Below are 20,104 nucleotides of genomic sequence, written 5' to 3'. Positions count from 1 at the left end.
CCGAATATCATAGAATCACAGAATCCCAGAACCATTAAGGTTGGAAAAGCCCTCCAAGACCCCCTGCTCCAACCGCCCCCCTCCCACCACCATCAACCACTGAACCGTGTCCCCAAGCACCACGTCCAACCTCGCCTTGAACACCCCCAGGGATGGGGACTCCCCCACCTCCCTGGGCAACCCGTCCCAACGCCTGGCTGCTCTTCCTGAGAAGAAATGGCTCCTCGTTTCCAAGCTGAACCTCCCCTGGCGCCACGTGAGGCCGTTCCCCCTGTAATGAAGGCTGCTTTCAAAATAAAACAAAACAAAACAGGTTTAAGTGCAAGGGTGTGGTACCAGGCCTAGCAGGGCCATCTGGGGGTGTTCATTCCTGTCACCCTGTATCTGATCCAGTCAGCTCAGGCTTTTCTGCCACCATCTTCCTGCTGCAGGGCTCTCGGGCAGCCCCTGGGGCACACAATGAGGCTTTAGCAAGCCAGGGAAGGAACGGGTGTTCCCAAAGTCTGCTCGAGAAATGTGTTTAACAGCCGATGCAAAGGTCATTTGTCAGTTTAACGTTTCTCCTTTACTGTCAGAAAATAATCAGAAACAAAAGCATTTTGCAAGCACTGTGTAGTCAGTCAAAAGGACTTGAAACTGTCTAAGAGCAATGATGAAAGCTTGTTTTAATTAACATAAGGCTCAGATGGCTCTGTGCAAGGTGTCCTGCCCATCATCTACAGCATTAATAGCACAGCCCTCGTTAGCCTCTGACATCAATCCTGCTCTGCTGTCAGGGGAGAGACGTTCCCAAGTACGGCGACGAACACAGCCACACAGAGACAGATGGATCCCGAGCAAAACAAGGCCAAATGGTTATTAAAAAAATTAAACACACACACACACAAACTCCAAGTCATATTCTGTAATACTTTTAGCTATTTGACTAAATTCACCCAAAGACCTTTCTGTGGAGTTGCTGTTGGAAGAGCGGTGTGGGGCCCAGTCCTGCCTGGGGCAACACGGATACCTTACTTCAAACACCACACAAACAGAACAGTGAAAAACCCAGAAAAACGGTGATATGTGTGGGTGGTAGCATTGTCAGAGCTGGTCCCTGCAGCTGGCACCGTCAGCTAGTTTGCTGCTCTGCTCTTTCTGCCACAAGATCCCGAGTTTATCCCCTCTGTTCAAATGGGACTGCAAGAGGGATGCGTTTTAACTCCACGTTTTTAACCAGTTCCTCAGCAGTTTCTGAAGTGTTTTTTATTTAATTGATGACAACCCGTGAATAGATCCCACTTCAATTTGTACGGTGTGTACCCAAGGAGATAAGTGTGACTCTTATTTACACGGGCCTCCTAGCACGTTGGGGCGCGGGCTCTCTTCTGTTACCAGGGCGGGCAGTGGATGCTGTCTCATGCAGCCTAGCTCTGGAGATGATACACATTACCCCGGGGAACTGCCCATTTTTCTTCTGTGTCAGTTGATAAGCAGTGTCTGAGCTGTTGCGTTAAGTGTTTTTACATTCACGGTGTGTGTATGCTTACCTACAAGCGTACGACTAGTTGCACGTGCTCGAGGGCATTTTATCTTGTGATAAAATACTTTATGAGAGACCTCCCAACTCTTTTGAGCCCGTTTTGGAGCAGACTGGGGCTAAGCACTAACAATAATTTATTTTCTCAACGGTTCATGGCATAAATTTGGTTGATTTTCTGCAATTTACAGATTCATTTTAGGTGATCTGAGAGATCTTCTGTACTAAGCCTAGTTTTTTTTGCTGAGGTGCAACTGTAGTTGATACATATTTTTGAGACACAAAACAAACATTCCAAGGCAGTCTTTATCAGAGATTCAGTTAAAGAAAACTGGAAATCAGATGCACCAGTCATTGCTTGCAGATATCTCTCCTTTGTTCGGATCAACAGTTATTAGAAAATAAAGAGTTTCTTGATTGTTCTAATGTGATTATCCCATTTTCCGTGCAACAATAGCAATTGGATTTCAAAGCATATTTGTAAATATCATGCCTTTCATGTTTAAACGTATTTCCTTTCCTTTTGTGCATGTGTGCTTAGAACACTGCACAGCTGGACCACATCTTTTCTTTTGAGTAGGCTCGGTATGTTACCAATCTTCGTCTCCTCTGTCCACGTCTTTATATAAATTGCACAGCAGAAATTATCAAAGAGCTTTTGGAAAGGTTAAAATGAGCGAGGTGTATCTTTTCTCAGTTATGTAAACTTCATGGTGAAGCAGCGAGAGGCTCGCTCAGCAAGACTTAGGTCATGCTGCAAGATGAGAAGTAACAGGTCGCGAGCAAAGCAATGTAAACACAACCCTACTGCAACTTTAGCAAGCGTCTCTGGTTCTGACTGCTGAGCTGTCTTACCTGGGATCGCACAGTCATGTCCTGGCTGCTGGGGATGATGATTCATGTTGGCTTCTGGGGGCAGCCGGCACTAGGAGGACAAAAAAGGGGCTGGGGACTGATGATCCTCCCCTGTAGAGGGTGATGCCAGGCTCAGCAGCCCCTCTGTGTTCCTAAATACAATCTCTCCGTGCAGCCTGAACCAGATGAAAGAGCCTCTGCAGTGACCTTGCCATAGGCATCCCGCTCTGCTCCAGGCACGGCTTTAATCCCATGTTCACCTTCTGCTTCCTACAAAGATCGAACCAGTGACTCATCCCACTTTGCATTGGCCTTGAGAACGGGATTCTGGGATGCTAGACGGTTCCTACAGCTATTAGGGGCTGCAGGCCATGGGATGCGTAAAAACTACCGCAGCAGTGCCTCTGCCCGCTCTGTGCTCGCTCCTGACTTGTGCAGCCTCCAGCGCAGCTGCACGGTGTGATCAGGCGAGGTGTGTGTGTGCAGCCGCCGGCTGAATCACCCCGGGCACGCGCTGCAGATAAGAGCCGAGCGGTGTGACAGTGCCAGGGACACCGAGCTGGCTGGAACCAGCTGTAACTTGCACCAGGAAGGGGGAAAAGGCGCTGCAAGTCCAGCTGTTCCCTCCTCCCGCGGCTGACGCAGCACTGCCACGGGATAGCCGACCCATGACCGGGGAGCCCTGCTGCATTGCGTAGTCCCCAGAGCGAGTAAAGGGGGCAATGCAAGGCACTGCACAAATGCCTGGTCTGTAGTTATGCCTACAGCCTGTAAGATTTAAAACCCGCTGAGTTACAGCCAGGATTTATTGCCATCCTGCGGGGGAGGACAGTTCTCTTCCAGCACTGCTGCTCACGGGTGCCTCTGGGCAAAACCTGCCAGCGGTGCTTTAGTGAAACTCTCGAGCACGTCACTTAAATTAAATTTCATCTCTACGTGTGCTGCTGGAGCCAGACCTCCTGTCCTGCCTCGTGGTTCCTCAGCACCGATAGGTCTCAGCAAAAGAGAAAGACACAGAGCACCTCAGAAAATACATCGGACCCTAAAGCCCGGTGCCCTGAACATGTAGCTCTTGGTTCAGCTTCATCATCCTCAGCCGTTCGGCTCAGCAGGGGGAGGGTGCCTCTGCTCAGCGGTGAAAAACAAGCTGAAGTGAGGCAGAAAAATCTGTGATAAATTAGCGTGGAAAGTGTTAATGGAGCCAAATGTCCTGAGCTTATTGGATTAAGGAAGTCAAACTAATTTTTAAATTACGCCTAGAGAGTGGGAAAGTAGATATTGTTAGCCATTTATCTGACACAACAGAAAAGTCTTAATGGCTGTCATCTTAGCACATTAGGAAAACACTGTCAAAGCTCTTGCTGACAAGATGCTTTCTCAGGGGCTATTAATTATATTTCATTATTAGCTAACTACAGGATGGGAACATACTTTGCATGTTAACTAAAGTGCAATGACCATTTAGCTAATAAGTATGACTTGGTCTTTTAAACCTTAATGATTAGCAGCTTAATAAAACTGTAACAGAGATAAAAATAATGATTGAACAAGCTGTGTCATCAGAGCAAGTTTCAGCTGGAACTCGCATGTAAGCAAGGGTAGATAAAATGCTAATTACAGCCTGATGGGACAAGACAGACGTAGACACGGCTGCAGAACTGAACAAACTCCTCTGACCCTTCCCTGCATTGCCATGCATGGTAAAAGCACAGTGTGACAGCTCAGGCCAGTGTATCAGCTTCATCCGTCCCCAGCAGCCCTGGTGAGGACAGGGATTGCCGAAGCATTTAGCAGCACCCAGCTCTGTGCACCCTCTCCCAGGCTGCTGCCTGCCCCACGGACAACACAACCATTAGCAGAATTAATTTGAAACATCCCAGGTCGAGCAAAGCATTGTCTCTAGGGGGCTATACAGGTGAATGAATGAGAACAGCAAAACGCACCAAGGCACATTGTCCAGTTGCGGCCTGAGAAGGTGAGAGAGGATGCCCTGTGGGGGTTCCAGCCTGGAAGAAGACTCGTTTCCCTTCCTCGTGGCTGAAACTCAGCACGACCGAGCGAGGGAGCGTCCCGTTAGCCTGCAGGAGGACCAGCACACCGGCAGCGGGCCATGGAAAAGCAGCTGGGCGGGAGGAACTTGCTGGCGTGTGGTGCCTGCTAGTGCTGAGGCTCCTGTGGCAAGCTACCCGGTCTGGGCTGTACCTCAGCCAAAAGCTCAGAGTGCAGGCTAAAATGAGGAGAGAAAGCCTGTATGTGCAACATAACAATAGGCAAATCAGGCTTTCTGCTGGCATTCATTTAGTGATACGCAGGAAAACGCAGCCTGCCCGGCTCAGAGCGTTGCTCAGTTAATGAGCCCACACTGCTGGGTTATTAGTTCTGAATCCAACCCATCGCTGACTGGTGCTCCTCAGGCATCAGGACAAAGCTCAGCAGAAGTGTACCAAAACATGTTTGGCCAGCCATTCTCACACCAAACTACCTGTACAGCCATGGCTTGAGCCGTTTGCCCTCTAGGAAGGCTGCTTCTACTTGTAGGGACTGGCAGGCTGAGGAGGGCTGAGCGGGGACGTTTGGGGGTGGTGGGTGCCATGTGGGGCCTTCCCTGCCGCTGCTGCCCCTTCCACCTGCCCTAATGGTGAGGCAAACACACCTCGAGCCCCATCCCTCCCACAGGCTCCCCCTGCAGAGGCACAGCACCTGCTGTGAAGCTGCCCCAGGCTCCGTGCAAGCAGAGCGGTGTTTTACAGCAGAGGGCTTGCGCAGCAATTGCTGCCTGTGGAGCAAACGCACCCTGCCAGCAAAACACCTCCCATCTGGAGCTGGACATACGGCTGGGATGTACGGACGGGAAAAAAAACAACAGCACAAGCCAACAGATGCCACAGATGTTGTTCATTGCCGCCTTTATGTAACAGACATAGAAAACTGCTGTTATTGCAGGCATCCCAGGAAAGCCTCCGGTGAAATCTCCTTGCTCCAGTATGCACACAGGGCCAGCTGCTGGGCCAGGGGAACCTCGTGCCCGCACTCCAGTTGCTCAGAAGGAACCAAAACTTGCCTTAGGGTCTTAATGCCAAGAGGGCAAGGTATACACAGGAAGGAAGTTCAGGCCCATGAACCTTCTTGCCTGAAACCAAAGCCACGGCGGCCAGCTGTGGTCCTCCTTGGCCCATCTCTTCTCACGTCTTTCTTCATCTTTGATCTTCTGTTACACCATGGCCACCGCGGCACTCGCAGTTGCTGTGAGCTCACGGTGACCCAGCAGTGCTGGTGCCTTCTCTTTAAATAAATACTGGGTGTCTGTCCTGAGGAGCTTGCTAGGAAGTAGCCGGGTATCACAACAGGGAACGTGCAAACCTTAAAAGCTCGAGCAGAGAGCAGGCTTCTACCCTGATTCCAACATATCCCCCCAAAAGGAAGGAAAATCCTCGCAGTTTGATTTTTGTCACCTAGAATTCTCTCACACAGAAGCAAAATGAGCACGAACAAGGCTACAGGAACACAGCAAGCTCCCTCTCACACGCTGTCTTTGGTGAAGCACAGCCAGCCAGCGAGACCCCGGTGGTGCCAAGCAGGGGGCACGTCAGGGGGCACCTCCCAGTTAGTGCGGCAGGAGCCATTTACCCTTCGGGGTCCCGTTAGCGGTTACGGTTGGCCTGAGCACCGTACGTTATGACAGGAAGATGGGTGCAGAGGGTGGGGAAGGAGGGCAGCGAGGGAGGGGAGGCCCAGCCCCAGGCTGCCCAGAGCAGCCATGGCTGCCCCGGCCCCACAGGGCCTGCGTCCCTCAGCACCGTGGGCACTGTGCCGCCAGCACCGCTGCCTCACAGGTGGTTTCTCAAGGCTTCAGCTCACTCGGCAGGAGGAAACGGCAAGCATGAGAAGAAAAGGTGAAGGCACGACATTTCAGCATCACCCCACCCCTCTTCCCTTCGTTCCAGCCGGGCGAGGGCCCTGCTCGATGCAGTGCTTTCCCAGTTAGTGAGGCCATCGCCTCAGCACGCGGCGGGGCGTGGGGACGCACGTGTAACGTGTTCCTCCCGTGCTTTCCCCGGCTCTTCCTGAGCCCAGCTGCGCCGATGGTTTCAGAGCAAAGCGCCAGGTTGGCACCTGTGGCTGGAGGGTGCAGGCGGCAGCAGTCAGAAGTCCCCCCGGGCTGCCGCCTGCGAGGTTTGTGTGAAATGAGACTTTTGCCCAGCGTTTCCCACTGCGCCTGAAGGAAGCCCAGGCTCCGTCCCTCCTTCCTGCCTGCGTGGCCGTGCCTACGCCACCTCGCCGCCTCGCAACTCTTCCAGCTCGGTCATGGACTTGGCCGGGAGCTTCTTGCGGCGGAACACGGCCGCGATCTCCTCAAACGACTTGCCCTTCGTCTCAGGTACTTTGAGGAAGGCAAACAGGAGGAAGACCAGAAGCAGGACGGCGAAGATGACAAACACGTACGGTCCACACAGGTCCTGCAGTGGGGCAAGTGAGAGCAGGGACACGGCCATCAGCACCATGGGTGGCTTCTTGTCACCCCACCCCAGAGGACTTGGAGACCTGGGGGACACGTGCACAACCCGCTAGCCTGCCCTTGGGCCCTCATCCAGCAGCAGACTCGTGCCCAGCATGTATTTGTACCATTTTACCGGGGTTTCTTACCGCAATGTACTGGAAGCACATCCCCACGATGAAGTTGCAGGCCCAGTTGCAGAAGCCGGCGATGGCGATGGCGGCAGGGCGCGGGCCTTGGCTGAACAGCTCGGCTACGATAAACCAGGGGATGGGCCCAGGCCCCACCTCGAAGAAGATGACGAAGAGGAAGATGGCGATCATGCTGACGTAGCTCATCCAGGCGAACTGGCTCTGCAAGAGGATGCGCTCGGTGTTAACGGCCCCAGCACGACTCTCATTAGTTATCGCTAATTTATTAACTTTATTTTTCGGAAATTTCCCCCTATTCAGACAAGCACGGGCGGGATATGTGTCATTGAGACTATAAACATTTGTGCTCCTGCTGACTGCGTGTGTGGTGGGACTGCAGGGGACAAAGTGCGATGCCCCCAGGCACTGCCCTCATCAGAGACAGCTCCAGCTATGGCCACGTTGTCCCTTCTGAGGACAAATGTCTTCCAAGCTTCTATGAGAAGAAGCTTCAAAGCTTTCCCCTTGAGGGCTGGTTTGTCTTCTCTTGTTTGCAAGCCACAGAGATAAAGTGAGGAGCGAGCCTTACCAGGAGCGCGAGTCCAACCGTCATGGCCACGGCGCTCATCAGCATGCCCATCAGGCCAGCCAGGAACAGGGAGCGCCTGCCCGCCTTCTCCACCAGGAACACCTGGAGAAACACACGCAGCCGGTCAGCCTCCAGCAGCCCTGCTCTTGGGAGCTTCCACCAGGTCCGTTAGCAGCAAACAGCCTGTTACGACCACCACCATGCAGTCCTGCTCTTTTAGCTCACGTACAGATTTTTGTGCTGGTTTCCAAGCTCCAGAACCTCTGCTGGTGGCTGGTAGGGAGCCAGACTGAGCAGTCACCCTGCCCAGGACAAGGTGAAAGCCTGTATACACACAGCTCAGGGGTTTCCACTGCGCCTACACATGTATTGCTGGCTATGGACTTGTTTTTTTCCCTGCATCTATACCCATCACTTCACCCAATGGGGAGATGCAGGTAGCTCCAAAGGACAAGGAATCTGGCCTGTCCTAAAATACCCTACATCAGGAGGCTGCCTGCTCCTTCCCCTCCACTCTGAAGGACACCTTTGGCCATTAACTCAACCTCAGACATCTCCTTTTTGGGCAGTTACAGCAGATGCTCCCAGGGGATGGTCTCACTGCCGGAGGCAGATCATCCTGCCAACTCGTGAAACTGCAGCGGGCGAGCCTCCACCTCCCTTCTTCCCTTGCCAAGACCTGCATGGCTGTCAGTGGTTCTGCCTTTTGGTCGGGGTCTGTCATTCATTGACAGATGCAGGTAATTTTTAAAGTGCTTATGGCCAAAAGAAGCAAAGAGCACATGTCCCCAGGGTGGATCTGGGACTGCAGGAGACTGCCGGAGCTGGAGGCAGCCCTTCTCCAGCTGCACAGCCTCCGTGCCTTGTTTCACCATAACCACTCATGGTTTCTCCTCTGCATGGGACCTGCAATGGACTTTCTCTAAAGAAGTTGCACCCCAATGCCGTCTGTAGGGTGGGCTAAGATCCTTTAGGACTGTATTTCTACAGTGCATCTAGTCCCACTTCACTGTGTGCAAAGGTCCTTTGCTCCGTACTGCTCTCTAGGAATACGAGGGAAATGGCGTTTCCTGCTCTTCCTATATTAATGGCCATATTAAAAAATAATTATCTCCTGATTGGAATTGTGTTAATCCTCTCAAGAGAGAGACAAGTGGAGGGAAAGGCAAAGAAAACTGGAGCCACCCTTTTATTGCTACAGAGTAGTGCCCAGAGCTGATGAGAATTGCTCTATTATTTTATTACTGTGGAATAACCTTCAGATATCAATCATGCAGATGCTGTGTGCATAGGCATGAGAAATTGAAAGAAAACAGATAAGAGAGACTGCGAGCTGCTGGCTTTACTCCAGCCCCTGCCTGCTCCTCGGGGAGATCGGGCCCGCAGAATGTGTCTCGAAGGCACTTTGGTTTTGGGGCAGCACTGAGCTACCCGAGCTTCCCCGAGCAAGGCAATGCAGCTTTCATTCACGAGGCATTCAGCAGTGCTGTTTGGCAGCAACGAGCCATGGGTCAAGGCTTGATTTTCCAGATGAGGGAATGCCCAGGGAATGAATTTTCCCATAGGGTGTGCAGGGTCGGCCCTGCAAAACTGCGACCCCCCCAGCCGCAGGATAAAATCATGTTTCAAAATCAAATTGCTGCTCACCCGTTTTTTGTAATCTAGGGCAGAAATATTTACTTACAGAGATAACAGTGAAGACTGTGTTCACCACTCCAACGCCAATGGTTGCATAAACGGGTTGGTCAACTCCGGCTCTCTCAAAAATGTTTGTGGAGTAGTAAAAGATCTATCAAAACACATTAGGACGAAGGATTAGGTAACAGGGCTGGTGGAACTTTTTGTTCTCCCGAGGGAAGAACTGTTCTTGCTTGGCTGAGATTTGAAGCAATTTAATTGCAATCAATCTTTCAAATTTTAAGGGTTCGGTGCAATAACTAAGGCTGAAACTTTCAAAGAAACATGGGGGAGTTAAAAATCCCATTGAAATTCCCCTCCTGAACTATGGCATTTGCACATTTAAAACTTTTCCTCCATGCGGTCTTGTGTTTAATCTTGAAAGCCAGATCGCCAGCACGACGTGCTGGAGGCAAACACCTTGATGGGACTGAGCTTTAAAAGGATTTTAAAAGACTCTTGCTACGTTGGAGTGACTCTGGTCTCTCCCTCCTCTCAAAGAATAAGGTGATTCCTGTCTTGTGGACGTTAAGGACGGGAGGTAAATGTGGATTTCTTTAAAGATAAATGGTTTTGGGATGCTCACCGCATTGATTCCTGAGAACTGCTGGGATATCTGGACCATCAGTGCCACGATGACAGCCTGCCGGTACTTCGAGGAGGTGAAAAGCTGCCCGATGGAGACTTTCTTCTCACTCGCCGCTTCTTGTTTTTCTTTCTCCATCTCGGCAATCTCTTTCATCGGGTCACAGTTTCCTCTGAGCCTTTTCAGACCTTAAGAGAAAAAAAAGATTAGCCATTTATTATGGACCAGCCACGGCCACGCTGCGAGATGTGTGAGCTGCTGCAGGAACCGCTCTGGGTTTGCTGTGTGATTACAGTCACGGGGATTTCCAACAGAAGTGTGGAAACAGAAAACTCTGCACCTGCTAGATGCAGCCCCTCGGGTGGAGGGGAGTAGCATGGTAAGGAGCAGCTGCACCCAGGGACACCTGTGAGTGCTCAGCCAGGCTCTCCCCTGGGTGTTTAATACCACGGACGGCGTGAAAACAGCCCCAGACAAGCCCAGAGGTTGTGTCTTACTCTTTTTGGCCTCCTCCACCTTCCCCAGTTTGATGTAAAGGTATCTGGGGCTCTCAGGGCACAGCAGGAGCAGGAAGAACTGCAGCAGGGCGGCCACGCCGGACAGCCCCAGGAGCAGGGGCCACATCTCGTCGTTGCCGAGGAGGAAGTCCAGCCCGAGCACCTGGAATAATCGAGGTGGGTTTGAGAGGAGCTGAGAGCTTCCCGAGCAAAGCCTGCACAACTTTTTCCTTCCACTATTTGCAAAGCCATTTCTGCATCCCCAGTGCAGCAGGCAGGACCTACATTGCTAGCTTTTTCACAAGGTTTTTCCAGAAAAGACTGGGAAGCCACGCTCTTCGGCTAAGTTAGCTTAGATGAGGTTTGTGGCTGTGCCGTTTTCTGGGGGTGCTGTTCCCTGGCACATTTACGTGCTGTGCTGCCACGTGGCGGGGACACCTGCCGTGGTGGTGTCCTGCTTCCCTGATAAAGCCATTTCTGAGCTCCCAAATACCAGGGATCTCGGGTTCAGGATCCAGCCTGACTCTGGGCAGATGTGTACCAAAGTTTCCTAGCAGAGGACAGATGTACTTGTTGTTTCATGAGAAGATCCGCACCTCTGGCTCGGGGCTGCAGTTTAACCCTGTTAGGGCAAACAGCTTCACTCGCCTTCAGTTTTGGGGTGAAATTATGAGAGATTTCTCAAAGGTTCCCCTGCGTATCGCTGGGGTATCCCTAACCCGTGCAATACCCTCACTGTTCCTCTGCCTTCTCCTCCTTACCTGGCTGATGAGGATACCCGTGACTATCGCCAGCTGATGCAGCGTCCCCAGCGCTCCCCGGAGGGCGGTGGGAGAGACCTCGCTAACGTACATGGGCACGAGGCCGGAGGAGAGTCCTGCAGGAAGCACACGAGGTGTCACCGCCCCGGGATGGCAGCTCCACGGTCAGCAGAAACCTCTCCCCGAACCGGGAGGGAGGACGGAGCCTGCGTCCCACAGCCCGCGTCCCACAGCCCACCTCCCGCCCTGCCTGCCTCCCGCGGGGCCAGGAGGGCTGTGCACGTGAACGCAGGCAGCCCAGCATGGAGCAGAGATCTGCTGGGAGCAGTTATTACGGAGCAAAGAGCTCTCTCCCGTCTTTCCTTGACCCGTCAGAGTGCAGGACTGCCTTTACACGCCAGCAACAGCGATAGCGAGCTGTATTTCTGAGCTAATTCCGATATAATCCCCTATTATCTGCACGATATCTTCTCCTCCCTACCCGCGGAGCTCCTGTACTAAGTGCAGCCCAGCTGTAGATAGTGCTGTTGTCCGGGGAACCTTTCAAACAGCGTGACTAACAGCACGCTGCGCGACAGCCACCACCAAGACCCAGCCTTGACATTAAGGCGCTGCTCCCAGCTCCCTTCTGGCACGAGGTACACCGAGCCGATTTTGCGACCGAGCCGACTCAGGTGCTCCTGGGGAACGTCCCGGGTTGAGGAGGACGGGCACGGGGCGAAGAGGCAAAGTGCCACCTGCCAAACCCCTCGTGAACTCAAAAAAATATTTAAAAAAAAAAAAAAAGCTACAAAAGGTGAGAAACCCTCGCGTCACAGCCTGCCCTGCGGGCACTCACCGCAGTACAGCCCCGTGATCGCTCTCCCGGCGATGATGAGGATGTGCGACGGCCCGAATTTGGCCAGCCCCATGAGGAGGTTGCCCACGATGGAGAGGACGTTCACCACCAGCATGGCCTTCACCCTGCAAGGAGGCGGCACCGCTCGTCCCTGCGCCCCCCGGCCTGCCGGCACCGCCGCAGGAAGGCAGAGCCAGCGGGACGGCCGGCGCCAACGGGGAAAGGACAACGGGAACACGCAGCAGGGGGGCGGTCGGGGTGCCTAAAGCACGCTATAGGGCCGGGGGGAAATCCTATCCAAATACCTTCCTCTTGCTTTTTGCCACAGAGAGAAGGGTGGGATTAGGCAGTCGGTAAAGGCAGCTCGTTGATTTCTGCTCTGGGCGCTAAGCGTTGCAATAAAACATCTGACCGGTAATTTAGGGTTTTAGTAAGCCAGAGCTCTGGGGTGTTTGGAGTGGTATTTTGGAGGTTTGAGGGTTTTTTTCATTGTATTAGGAAGAATAATATGAATGGTATTTCTATAAGAAGGAAACCATCTTCTGGAGAAAAACAAACAGACAAACAAAAAGGCTTCGACTCTACCTAAAGTCTGAAATTCCTAGCGAGGGGTTTGAGTGCTGCGACTTGCCTGGGGAGAGCTCGGGAGCAGGGAGGACAGGTGCCGACTTCCAGCCCCGGGCTCTGCGTTCACAGAGAGCCATAAATACCAGAGGAAACGAAGCCGGTGCCTCCCAGCCCTCCAACCCCCCCCCGGCGCCCCATGGAGACCCCCTCAGGTGCGTGGGGCAATGCTGCAGCCTCCTTTTTAGAGGGCAAACCGGAGCCTCGTGGCCGGCACGCAGGAAAAATTGGGGTTGAAAAATGCCCTTTGTGCCTCAAACCGGGGGGGGTGGGCTGCTTCTCACCTCCCCAGCCGGTCGCCGATCCAGCCCACGGTGAAGGAGGAGACCATGCCGCCGATGGCGAACACGGACACGGAGAGGGACCAGTACATGGTGAGGACATGCGGGGAGGCGGCGAGGTCCTCGGGGGGCGCGAGCGTCCCCTCGGCGCTGCCCCCAGCCTCTGTGCCTGGGACGGTGCCGGGGATGGTGCTGGGGATGGTGCTGGGGATGGTGCTGGGGATGACGCCGTCCTCCCCGGAGGTGTTGGTGGCCTGCCTGTCCAGGGGGACGATGCCCAGCACGCGCGCATAGTGGGCTTCTATCACCTGCAAAGAGGAAAAAACGCCGTCGGCTCACGTCTATAACCCCCCCCCCGGCTGTGTTTTGGGGTGTTTTCGTGACACCCTGGGGCTCCCCAGGCCCCCAGCCCTGCAGCCCGGCTCGGCGCTTACCTTCTGGGGCGCGTTGATGACGCCCAGGCTGTAGCCGTACTGGAAGAAGCCCAGCACCGCGGTGAAGACGGAGAGGACCAGCGTTCCCGTGAGGTGCTGCCGAGGGAGCAGAGAACAGCCTCAGCCCCTGCCCTGCCCCAGGACCCCCCCCCCGGGATCCCGGTGAGCCCTCGGGGTCACTCCAGCTGGCTCCCAAAGAGAAGGGAGAGCCCCGGGGGCAGGCAGGACGCGGTGCTGCCCCACATACAGCGACCCGTGCCCACCGCCCTGCTGGTCCCCGGGGGCTTTCTGGGGGCCGGCAGCAGGAAGGGGCACAGCAGCGCTGCTGGAGCAGAGCAGCTAGGAAAAAAAACAGCCAAGACTTTGTTTTTCAGCAGTCCCGTTTCAAATACCTTCTCCCTCCGTCGCGGTTGAAATTATCCCGTAAGGTGACAAAGTTCTTAAAAATAACAGAAAATAATCCCTTGGCCCCTTTGCCCCTGCTCTGTACACAAACATCACAGGCCAGATAACTAAGGGGGAAAATTTTGTTGGTTTTGGTCTTAGCGGGCAATAAATACCACCCCCGGGTGCTGGTTTCCCTCAGAAATTCCAGTGCACAGACGGTGCTGAGCCGTGGTTACCTTCTCTGCTTGCATTTTGCTTTTCTTGTCCATCCCTCGGCTCCTCCGCTGCCCTCCCGGCTCTGTCCTGGGCTGCGGAGCGGGGCGAGGGCTCGGTGCAGGAGGAGGGACAGCGGGAGCAGCAAAGCGGTTTGTGCCGCGGGAGATGGGGCTATATCACCTCCGGGGTTAATGAGAAACCCGTCTTCCCAACACTTATATCCTCCGTCTGACCAGCCCAGAGCCGTCACTGCCAATCCCCTGAAATTTTGGGGGAGGACAAAGGAAAGAACGGGACACCCCCCGAAGACAGGGGGTGAGACCTGGGAAATCCAGCCGGCAGGCTGAGTTTTGATTTCTGGCCGTCCCTGCGGCACCGGGATGTGGCGTGCGGGGGGCTTGGGGACGTGCCGCAGCCGGGCTCTGGGTGTGCTGCACCCGTCTTGGCTTCCACGGGGGATTCGTTTGCCGAACCCCCAAACTCCTCGCTGAACTTTAGCCAGAAGGAACCTTTCCAGCACGTGTGGCAAAGATGCTAGAAAACGAGTGCTTTATTTAAACATCACGTGGCACCTGCTCTGAAATAGCTTTGTGTGCGTGCATAACGTGCACACAGAGGATACGCAAACCCAGATGCGTGCGGGTCTCTCGCCGCAGGCACCGACCTGCAGCCACCGCCGTGCCCTGCTGGTGCGCAGCCGTACACCCGCAGCCCGGGCAGCTGGGGAAGGAGAGCGCCGTAGGCGTGCATGGAGACACAACACAGCAAAGCGGCCCAGAAACCATCACAACGCCATCCCTTTTCGTGCGCCGTGCTGCCGATGCTGTCGGGTATCGCCGCCCCGCCGCGGGCACTTGCCGAACTTTGCACGTCGATGCAAAAATCTGGTCTGAGCTGGTCTCGGGTGCGGGCACTGCCATCATCCGCTGGCAATGGATGCAGCATCCAGCGGAGGCACGCCAAGGCCTGACTCAGCCCTGGAGGTGATTAATTCCACTGCCTCCCAGGTGAGCTTTCGCAGCTGCCAGCCAAGGAAAGGCGAGTGAGTCACCGACGGCACTCAGGCAGCCTTCACATGGGCGCTACATGCACCTTCTACGGAGGAAGAGGAAAAAAAAAAAAAAAACGAGGAGAAAAAGACCACTAATCTTTGCTCTGGTCTCAGAGTAAAACTTTAACCCGGGGCAAAGTGTTCGCTGCATTCCTGTGCGCATTGATCGCAGCCCCACCGGCTGCAGGGGCCGAGCTTTTGTGGGACCCGGGAAACTGCAGGGCTGAGCCCCCTCCCACGTCCCTGCTTGGGGTGCCTGAGGTGAGGAAAGCGATAGGGTCACCGGTGGGGTGTGGATGACAGGAAACACCAAAAAAAAGAGAGCGGGGCGGTGCTGGGGTACCCAGCGCTGTGGTGCCCGCCGCCAGAGACTTGCCCCTGGGCAAAGCTTTAATTAAATCCATTAGCGCACGTGTTTAGCTCCTGGTGACGCTGTCACAGCCCAGCCCGTGTGTTTTTCTGAACTGGGCTCTGGATGTGGCCGTGTCGCCTTGCGCGGGTTAGCAGAGGGCAGCTCAAGGCTGGCTTGCAGGTGGGAAAGGTTGGTTGGTGTGCAAACCCAGGGCCGGTGTGTAAACCCAGGGCTGTTGTATAAATCCAGAGCTGGTGTGTAGACCCGGGGCCGGTGTGTAAAGCGCAGGGCAGCGCACAAACCCACGGGGCTGTCAGCTCAGCGCCTGCCAGCGCACAGCGCTCCCGCTACCGGCGCAAGGTGCCCAAGCCCAGCCCGCCCGTGCTGGAAGAAAGGCGGCCCCAGGAGCTGCAGGAGCAGGAGGAAAACGAGCTGCACCTCCGAGCGCTGAAGTAACGGCGTCGGCTGATGCCGGAGAACGAGGGCACTGGGCCCGCGAAATGCACAGATAAAAGCTCGTGTGTCCGCTCGCAGCACGCTGGGCACACGCAGCGTTATTTGCCAACAGCAGCACTCCCACCGCTGCTCAGCGCATTGCTTATTAATAAGGTGCAAGAACCACGTCTGATAACACGCCACTTCGTCGTCCCCGCTGCCTACTATGTCGTGCCTACTGTAATTAGTGGTGCTGCCAAACACGATGGGATGTGATAAAAGCCCTGGGTTAAAGTTTGTGTCAGGCTGAACAGCTGAGCGTGCTCTCACATCAGTGAAAGCAATTCACAGCACGGACTGCGAGGCTTTCTCTGCGGCTGGGGTGGCCGACACACCCTTGCTGTGGTCTTTGGCTTATTCCGAGGCAGCTTTCACGTGAAAAGCAAACCAAACAAAGCAGAAAAAATAAACCAGGAAGACGCAGCTCCTAAGGCTGTGGATTTCCAGATAAAAGCACGATGGGGAGAGGCGCACCGGAGGTTTGCACAAGAGCGTTATGCGCTGGAGGATTTCAGGCACATCCAGATAACATCACCTGCGGCTGTGGCAGTTTGCAAGGCGAGCGCTTGGGCTGGGTCTGGAGGTGGAGGAGTGTCAGAGCACCGCAGGGGGACGTGGGCAGCCAGCAGACACCTCCGGGATGCGGCAGCGGTGGCAGCAGCATCCTGCTCCCTGAGCAGCCACCTCATTTCTGAACCAACAAAACTCTGCCGGGTCTCGCAGTGAGGCAGCGAGTGCTGCCCGCACGGTGCCTCCTGCCGGCCTCACCATGCTCGCGCTGCCCCCGTTACGCAGCCCCGGTGCCCAAATCGCCGCACCAGCTGCATGGGGCCGAGAGGCCAGGGCTGAGCTCAAGAACTGCAGCCCCACAACCTCAGCCAGCCACCAGCCCGGCTCCAGGGGCACATTTAGGGCCACCTCGAGCGTTCCCTTTCCGTCCCCACATGCGTGATATCAACCCCCAAACCACCTCGCAATGAGAAACGTGCCTTGTGTTGTGCTCTGACACAGGTTTGGAAACGCTTTAAACCTGCAACAGGCTCAAATGCATCTCACATTACACTGACTTTATTTCTCATTATTCCAGGATGCCCCGGCCCCTGTGTACTCATCCTGCCCCAAAACGCTGCTTCCTGAGCCCCTCCAGGAAAGCAGCACCGCTGCTCAGAGCCCTGAGAAGCCACTGGAGCCCGGTGACTTGCTACCAGCTAACACCCCGCTTGTTGTTCACAGAAATCTAAAAGGCATGGCTTCGTGTTGAAGGTTCGTGCTTTATTGTAGTTGGCACCAGAAACGCTTTTGATCTGTTATGTCCATGTACACAGTGTAAACAAGACCGTGTTAATATTGGCTTCTTATGACTGTTTCAAGTGACTCCATGGTTTCAAAAAAATACATTCACCAACTACTGTATGTTTAAACACAACGATTCCTTTTTATTTCATAACTGTACTCAAAACCCCACAATTAAAAAAAAATAATTTAAAGCCGTGTATTCTGAACCAGTCACATCAAGGAGGAGAGCAAAATAAAGAGGAAAGGAGAGTTATCAGTTCGCGACATAATTTAATAAACCCCTCTGGTTTAAGGTAGCGACCACAGTGAAAATACAAAGAGCTGGTGGCAATCAGTGTCTGCGACGGGGTTAGTTCCAGCACCGCGGTATTAGGGCCGTCACTGCAGCTCGTGGGGCTGCGCTGGACCAGAGGCACGTGGCCGGCAGCAGGAGGGTGCCCGGTGCCCACGAGGCTGCCCCGGAGGCTGCCCCCGCCAGGACGACGTCCACACTGAGCCGTGCCGTGCTGCCCGCGGGGCTGCGGGCGTCCTGTCCCGTCCCGACCCGACCCGTCCCGTCCCCGCCGCTGCACCCCCCCGGCAAGCAAACGCTTTTGCCCTGGATAAAGATTCAAGTTTGACCAGGTCCTGTTGATTTAATCATTTTTTAATAAAGCCATCGTTACTGAGTACACCAAGATTGCCAGTTAAGCTCTCTATATGTCGCTGGAGGTAACAGTGCTGTGATCAACAGCAAAACAACAAAACGAAACAAAACAAAAAAACCCAACCAAAAAAAAAAAAAAGAGAACAAAACCAAAAACAAAACGAGGTAGGTTAAAAACCAGCAACACAGACCTTGTTATGCGACACCCCAATACCACAGGCGGCCATGCTTGCAGCTACTGAGAAAGAAAACCCCAGATACGCACTGAAAATGTAAATCAACTGAGCAGAGTTTATAAGGACACGATTCAACCTGAACTAAACACACACACATTTCGGCACAGATGTTGTCTTCCACTGTATGTTGGGTAATTCGTAGGGAGCGGAGGGGGCAGAAAACGAGTATAGATTCAGACCCTTGGCCGAAGAAACCACACACATATATATAGGTTTAAGCTCTTTACAAGCCCAATGCAGCGACGCGCAGGGTGGGCGGCTCGGTTCGTCCCCATCGCCTCCAGGGACGAGCACCCGCAGCTCGCGACGCCTTCGGCATCGGGTCCGGTGCCCGCGGCACCCCGGGAGCCGTCTGCGGCCGCGGCCCCCCCGCGGCGCCCGGTCCCCTCCATCCCCGTCCCGGTGCCCGCAGGCGAGCCCCCGCGGCGGGCGGCCGTCCTCTCCCGCCAGCATCCGGAGCAACAGCAAACGGCACCACTGTCCCTATCACGACACAGCACTGGGTGAAGATCCATATAGAAATATGGATTGACAGACTTGACAAAAATGGTAGCTGATTTTTATTAGTCTAAGGCTAGTAGCTTAGCCATTTAAAATCCATTTCCCAAAAGAGGGGAAAAAAAACTATTATTTTTCTCTTCTTTAAAAATCCGTTAAGCCGTTGCTGCCAAAAGCAACATGTAAATGTTGGTGAAGGCAAAAGATTTCTAAAATTACCCAGCTATACGGTTATGGCCTTCATCACAAAGATAAAAGGTACATTTATTGTGCTGTCTCTCACCAGATTTAATTGGTAACTTTACAACATACTATATATTTGATGCTAGCAGGCAGACAGAATTAAAAACAGACTTTTTGACACTTGTTTCTTTCCCCGTTCTTACAAAGTAGGGGACAAAGAAAAAGTAAAATTAAAAAAAAAAAAAAAAGAAGAAGAAAACTCATAACCCACTATAACACAGCGTAATCAGGAGACCTCGGGAGGCGGTTTCCCTATTCCAAGCGCGAGCGCCCGTCCCTGCCGCGCATGCCCGAGCCCCCCAGAGCCGCTCCCTGGGGCAGCGCTGCGCCGGCGGGGGGAGCGTGGGGAGCGGTGATCCTCAGGGCCCTCCGCATCAGCCTCTACAGTGTTAGTCCACGTGTTTAATGTCCTTTAAATTAGAAATAATGCCACGGAGGTAAGTGCCAAGTGCTCCTCTGTTACCAGTTCATCATGGAGTTTCTGTTGAGGGTCATGAAAAACACTTGGCTGCTTCCTCCGGATCTCACCGACGCGAAAAATACCTGGTTGGAGACAAAAACGCCCTGTATTAAATACTGGTAATTTTTATTAGGGTACAAAAGGAGTTTATTAATTGTCTTGTGAACAAGGAAAGCAAGAGCTGAGCCACAGCCCGTGCAGTCCGCTCCATCCAAACCCAACTCTCTGCTGTTTTCTCCAGATGACAGCAGAAACGTGGGCAGAGATGTGGGAGCTGCCGGACCCGAGGGGCGCTCGCTGTGCGTGGAGCCCAGCCCGGGGAAGCGGCTGCCAGCGAAAGCAGCGTGGCCCAGGAAGGAGCCAGCCCAGCGAGCCCAAGCAAGGCTCGGCTCAAATCCCAACTGCTTATTAGTAAACACCGCAATAAAACCTCCCTCGCTATCACCACTGCAGAGAGCAAGGTTTGGAAAGCCTTAAAAATACCAAGTTTATCACATAGCACTGCCATGGCATCATTTATTATGCAACATTAATATGACTGCTTCCAGGGCTTTATATCCTGCTAAACGTTAACCATTTGGGTCAATACTCTGCACGGTAGTTATCTGCCTGGGTTTGAAACGTTCTTCTTTGCAGAAGTTAGTTACATTACTTCAGCTACTTCTGAATGCTACGTCAGGGAAAACTCAACCTTTCCTTCAGTATTTTCAAGGCACAGAAAGCTATCAGGGCTGTCTATGAAAATATGCCTTTTGGTGCTTCTGTCTGGATCCACCAACATTTGACCACAGTGGAAGTCTTAAAAAATAAGTAATTTGCAAGTATTTTAAGGGGACACTTCTTCAGCTGCTGCAGCTAAAGTATCTGAAGACTTAGTCCTTTTTGAAAACAAAAAAATCATTCAGTCTTCGCAAGACTTTCATTATTAGCCACTTGC

At 53.6% G+C, this 20,104-nt stretch overlaps 2 protein-coding genes across 6 annotated transcripts in view; both read right to left on the bottom strand.

The window, feature by feature from the left end:
• Window positions 1-5,263: 5,263 nt before the first annotated feature.
• SLC2A2 (solute carrier family 2 member 2) lies at window positions 5,264-14,070 on the bottom strand. The gene is made up of 11 exons (XM_083847911.1): window positions 13,911-14,070; window positions 13,288-13,383; window positions 12,857-13,161; window positions 11,949-12,073; window positions 11,111-11,226; window positions 10,350-10,512; window positions 9,853-10,040; window positions 9,274-9,378; window positions 7,590-7,691; window positions 7,019-7,222; window positions 5,264-6,831 (listed from the first exon to the last, which is right to left on the bottom strand). Exons 1-11 carry the CDS (start codon window positions 13,941-13,943, stop codon window positions 6,640-6,642), a joined length of 1,629 nt encoding a protein of 542 aa, XP_083704037.1. The 5' UTR covers window positions 13,944-14,070; the 3' UTR covers window positions 5,264-6,639.
• A 2,972-nt stretch (window positions 14,071-17,042) lies between these two features.
• TNIK (TRAF2 and NCK interacting kinase) overlaps window positions 17,043-20,104 on the bottom strand; it is a 157,118-nt gene continuing 154,056 nt past the window's right edge. For all 5 annotated transcript variants that reach the window (XM_083847906.1, XM_083847908.1, XM_083847910.1 and 2 more), the window contains one exon: window positions 17,043-19,250. In XM_083847906.1, the coding sequence (XP_083704032.1) occupies window positions 19,167-19,250 (84 nt within the window). In that variant the 3' untranslated portion in view covers window positions 17,043-19,166. The remainder of the gene's footprint in view (window positions 19,251-20,104) is intronic.

Source organism: Anser anser (genome assembly GCF_964211835.1).
Source record: "Anser anser genome assembly, chromosome: 9".
NCBI lineage: Eukaryota > Metazoa > Chordata > Aves > Anseriformes > Anatidae > Anser > Anser anser.
This window is presented reverse-complemented; position numbering and strand designations above follow the sequence as displayed.

Excerpts from the sequence above, each read along its gene's own strand:
- SLC2A2 (XM_083847911.1), bottom strand. The coding sequence starts at position 13,943 with ATGGACAAGAAAAGCAAAATGCAAGCAGAGAAG. Across the intron at positions 13,384-13,910 it reads GCAAAATGCAAGCAGAGAAG|CACCTCACGGGAACGCTGGT; the intron begins GTAACCACGGCT and ends CTCCCTCGGCAG. Across the intron at positions 12,074-12,856 it reads ATCGGCGACCGGCTGGGGAG|GGTGAAGGCCATGCTGGTGG; the intron begins GTGAGAAGCAGC and ends GCCTCCTTGCAG.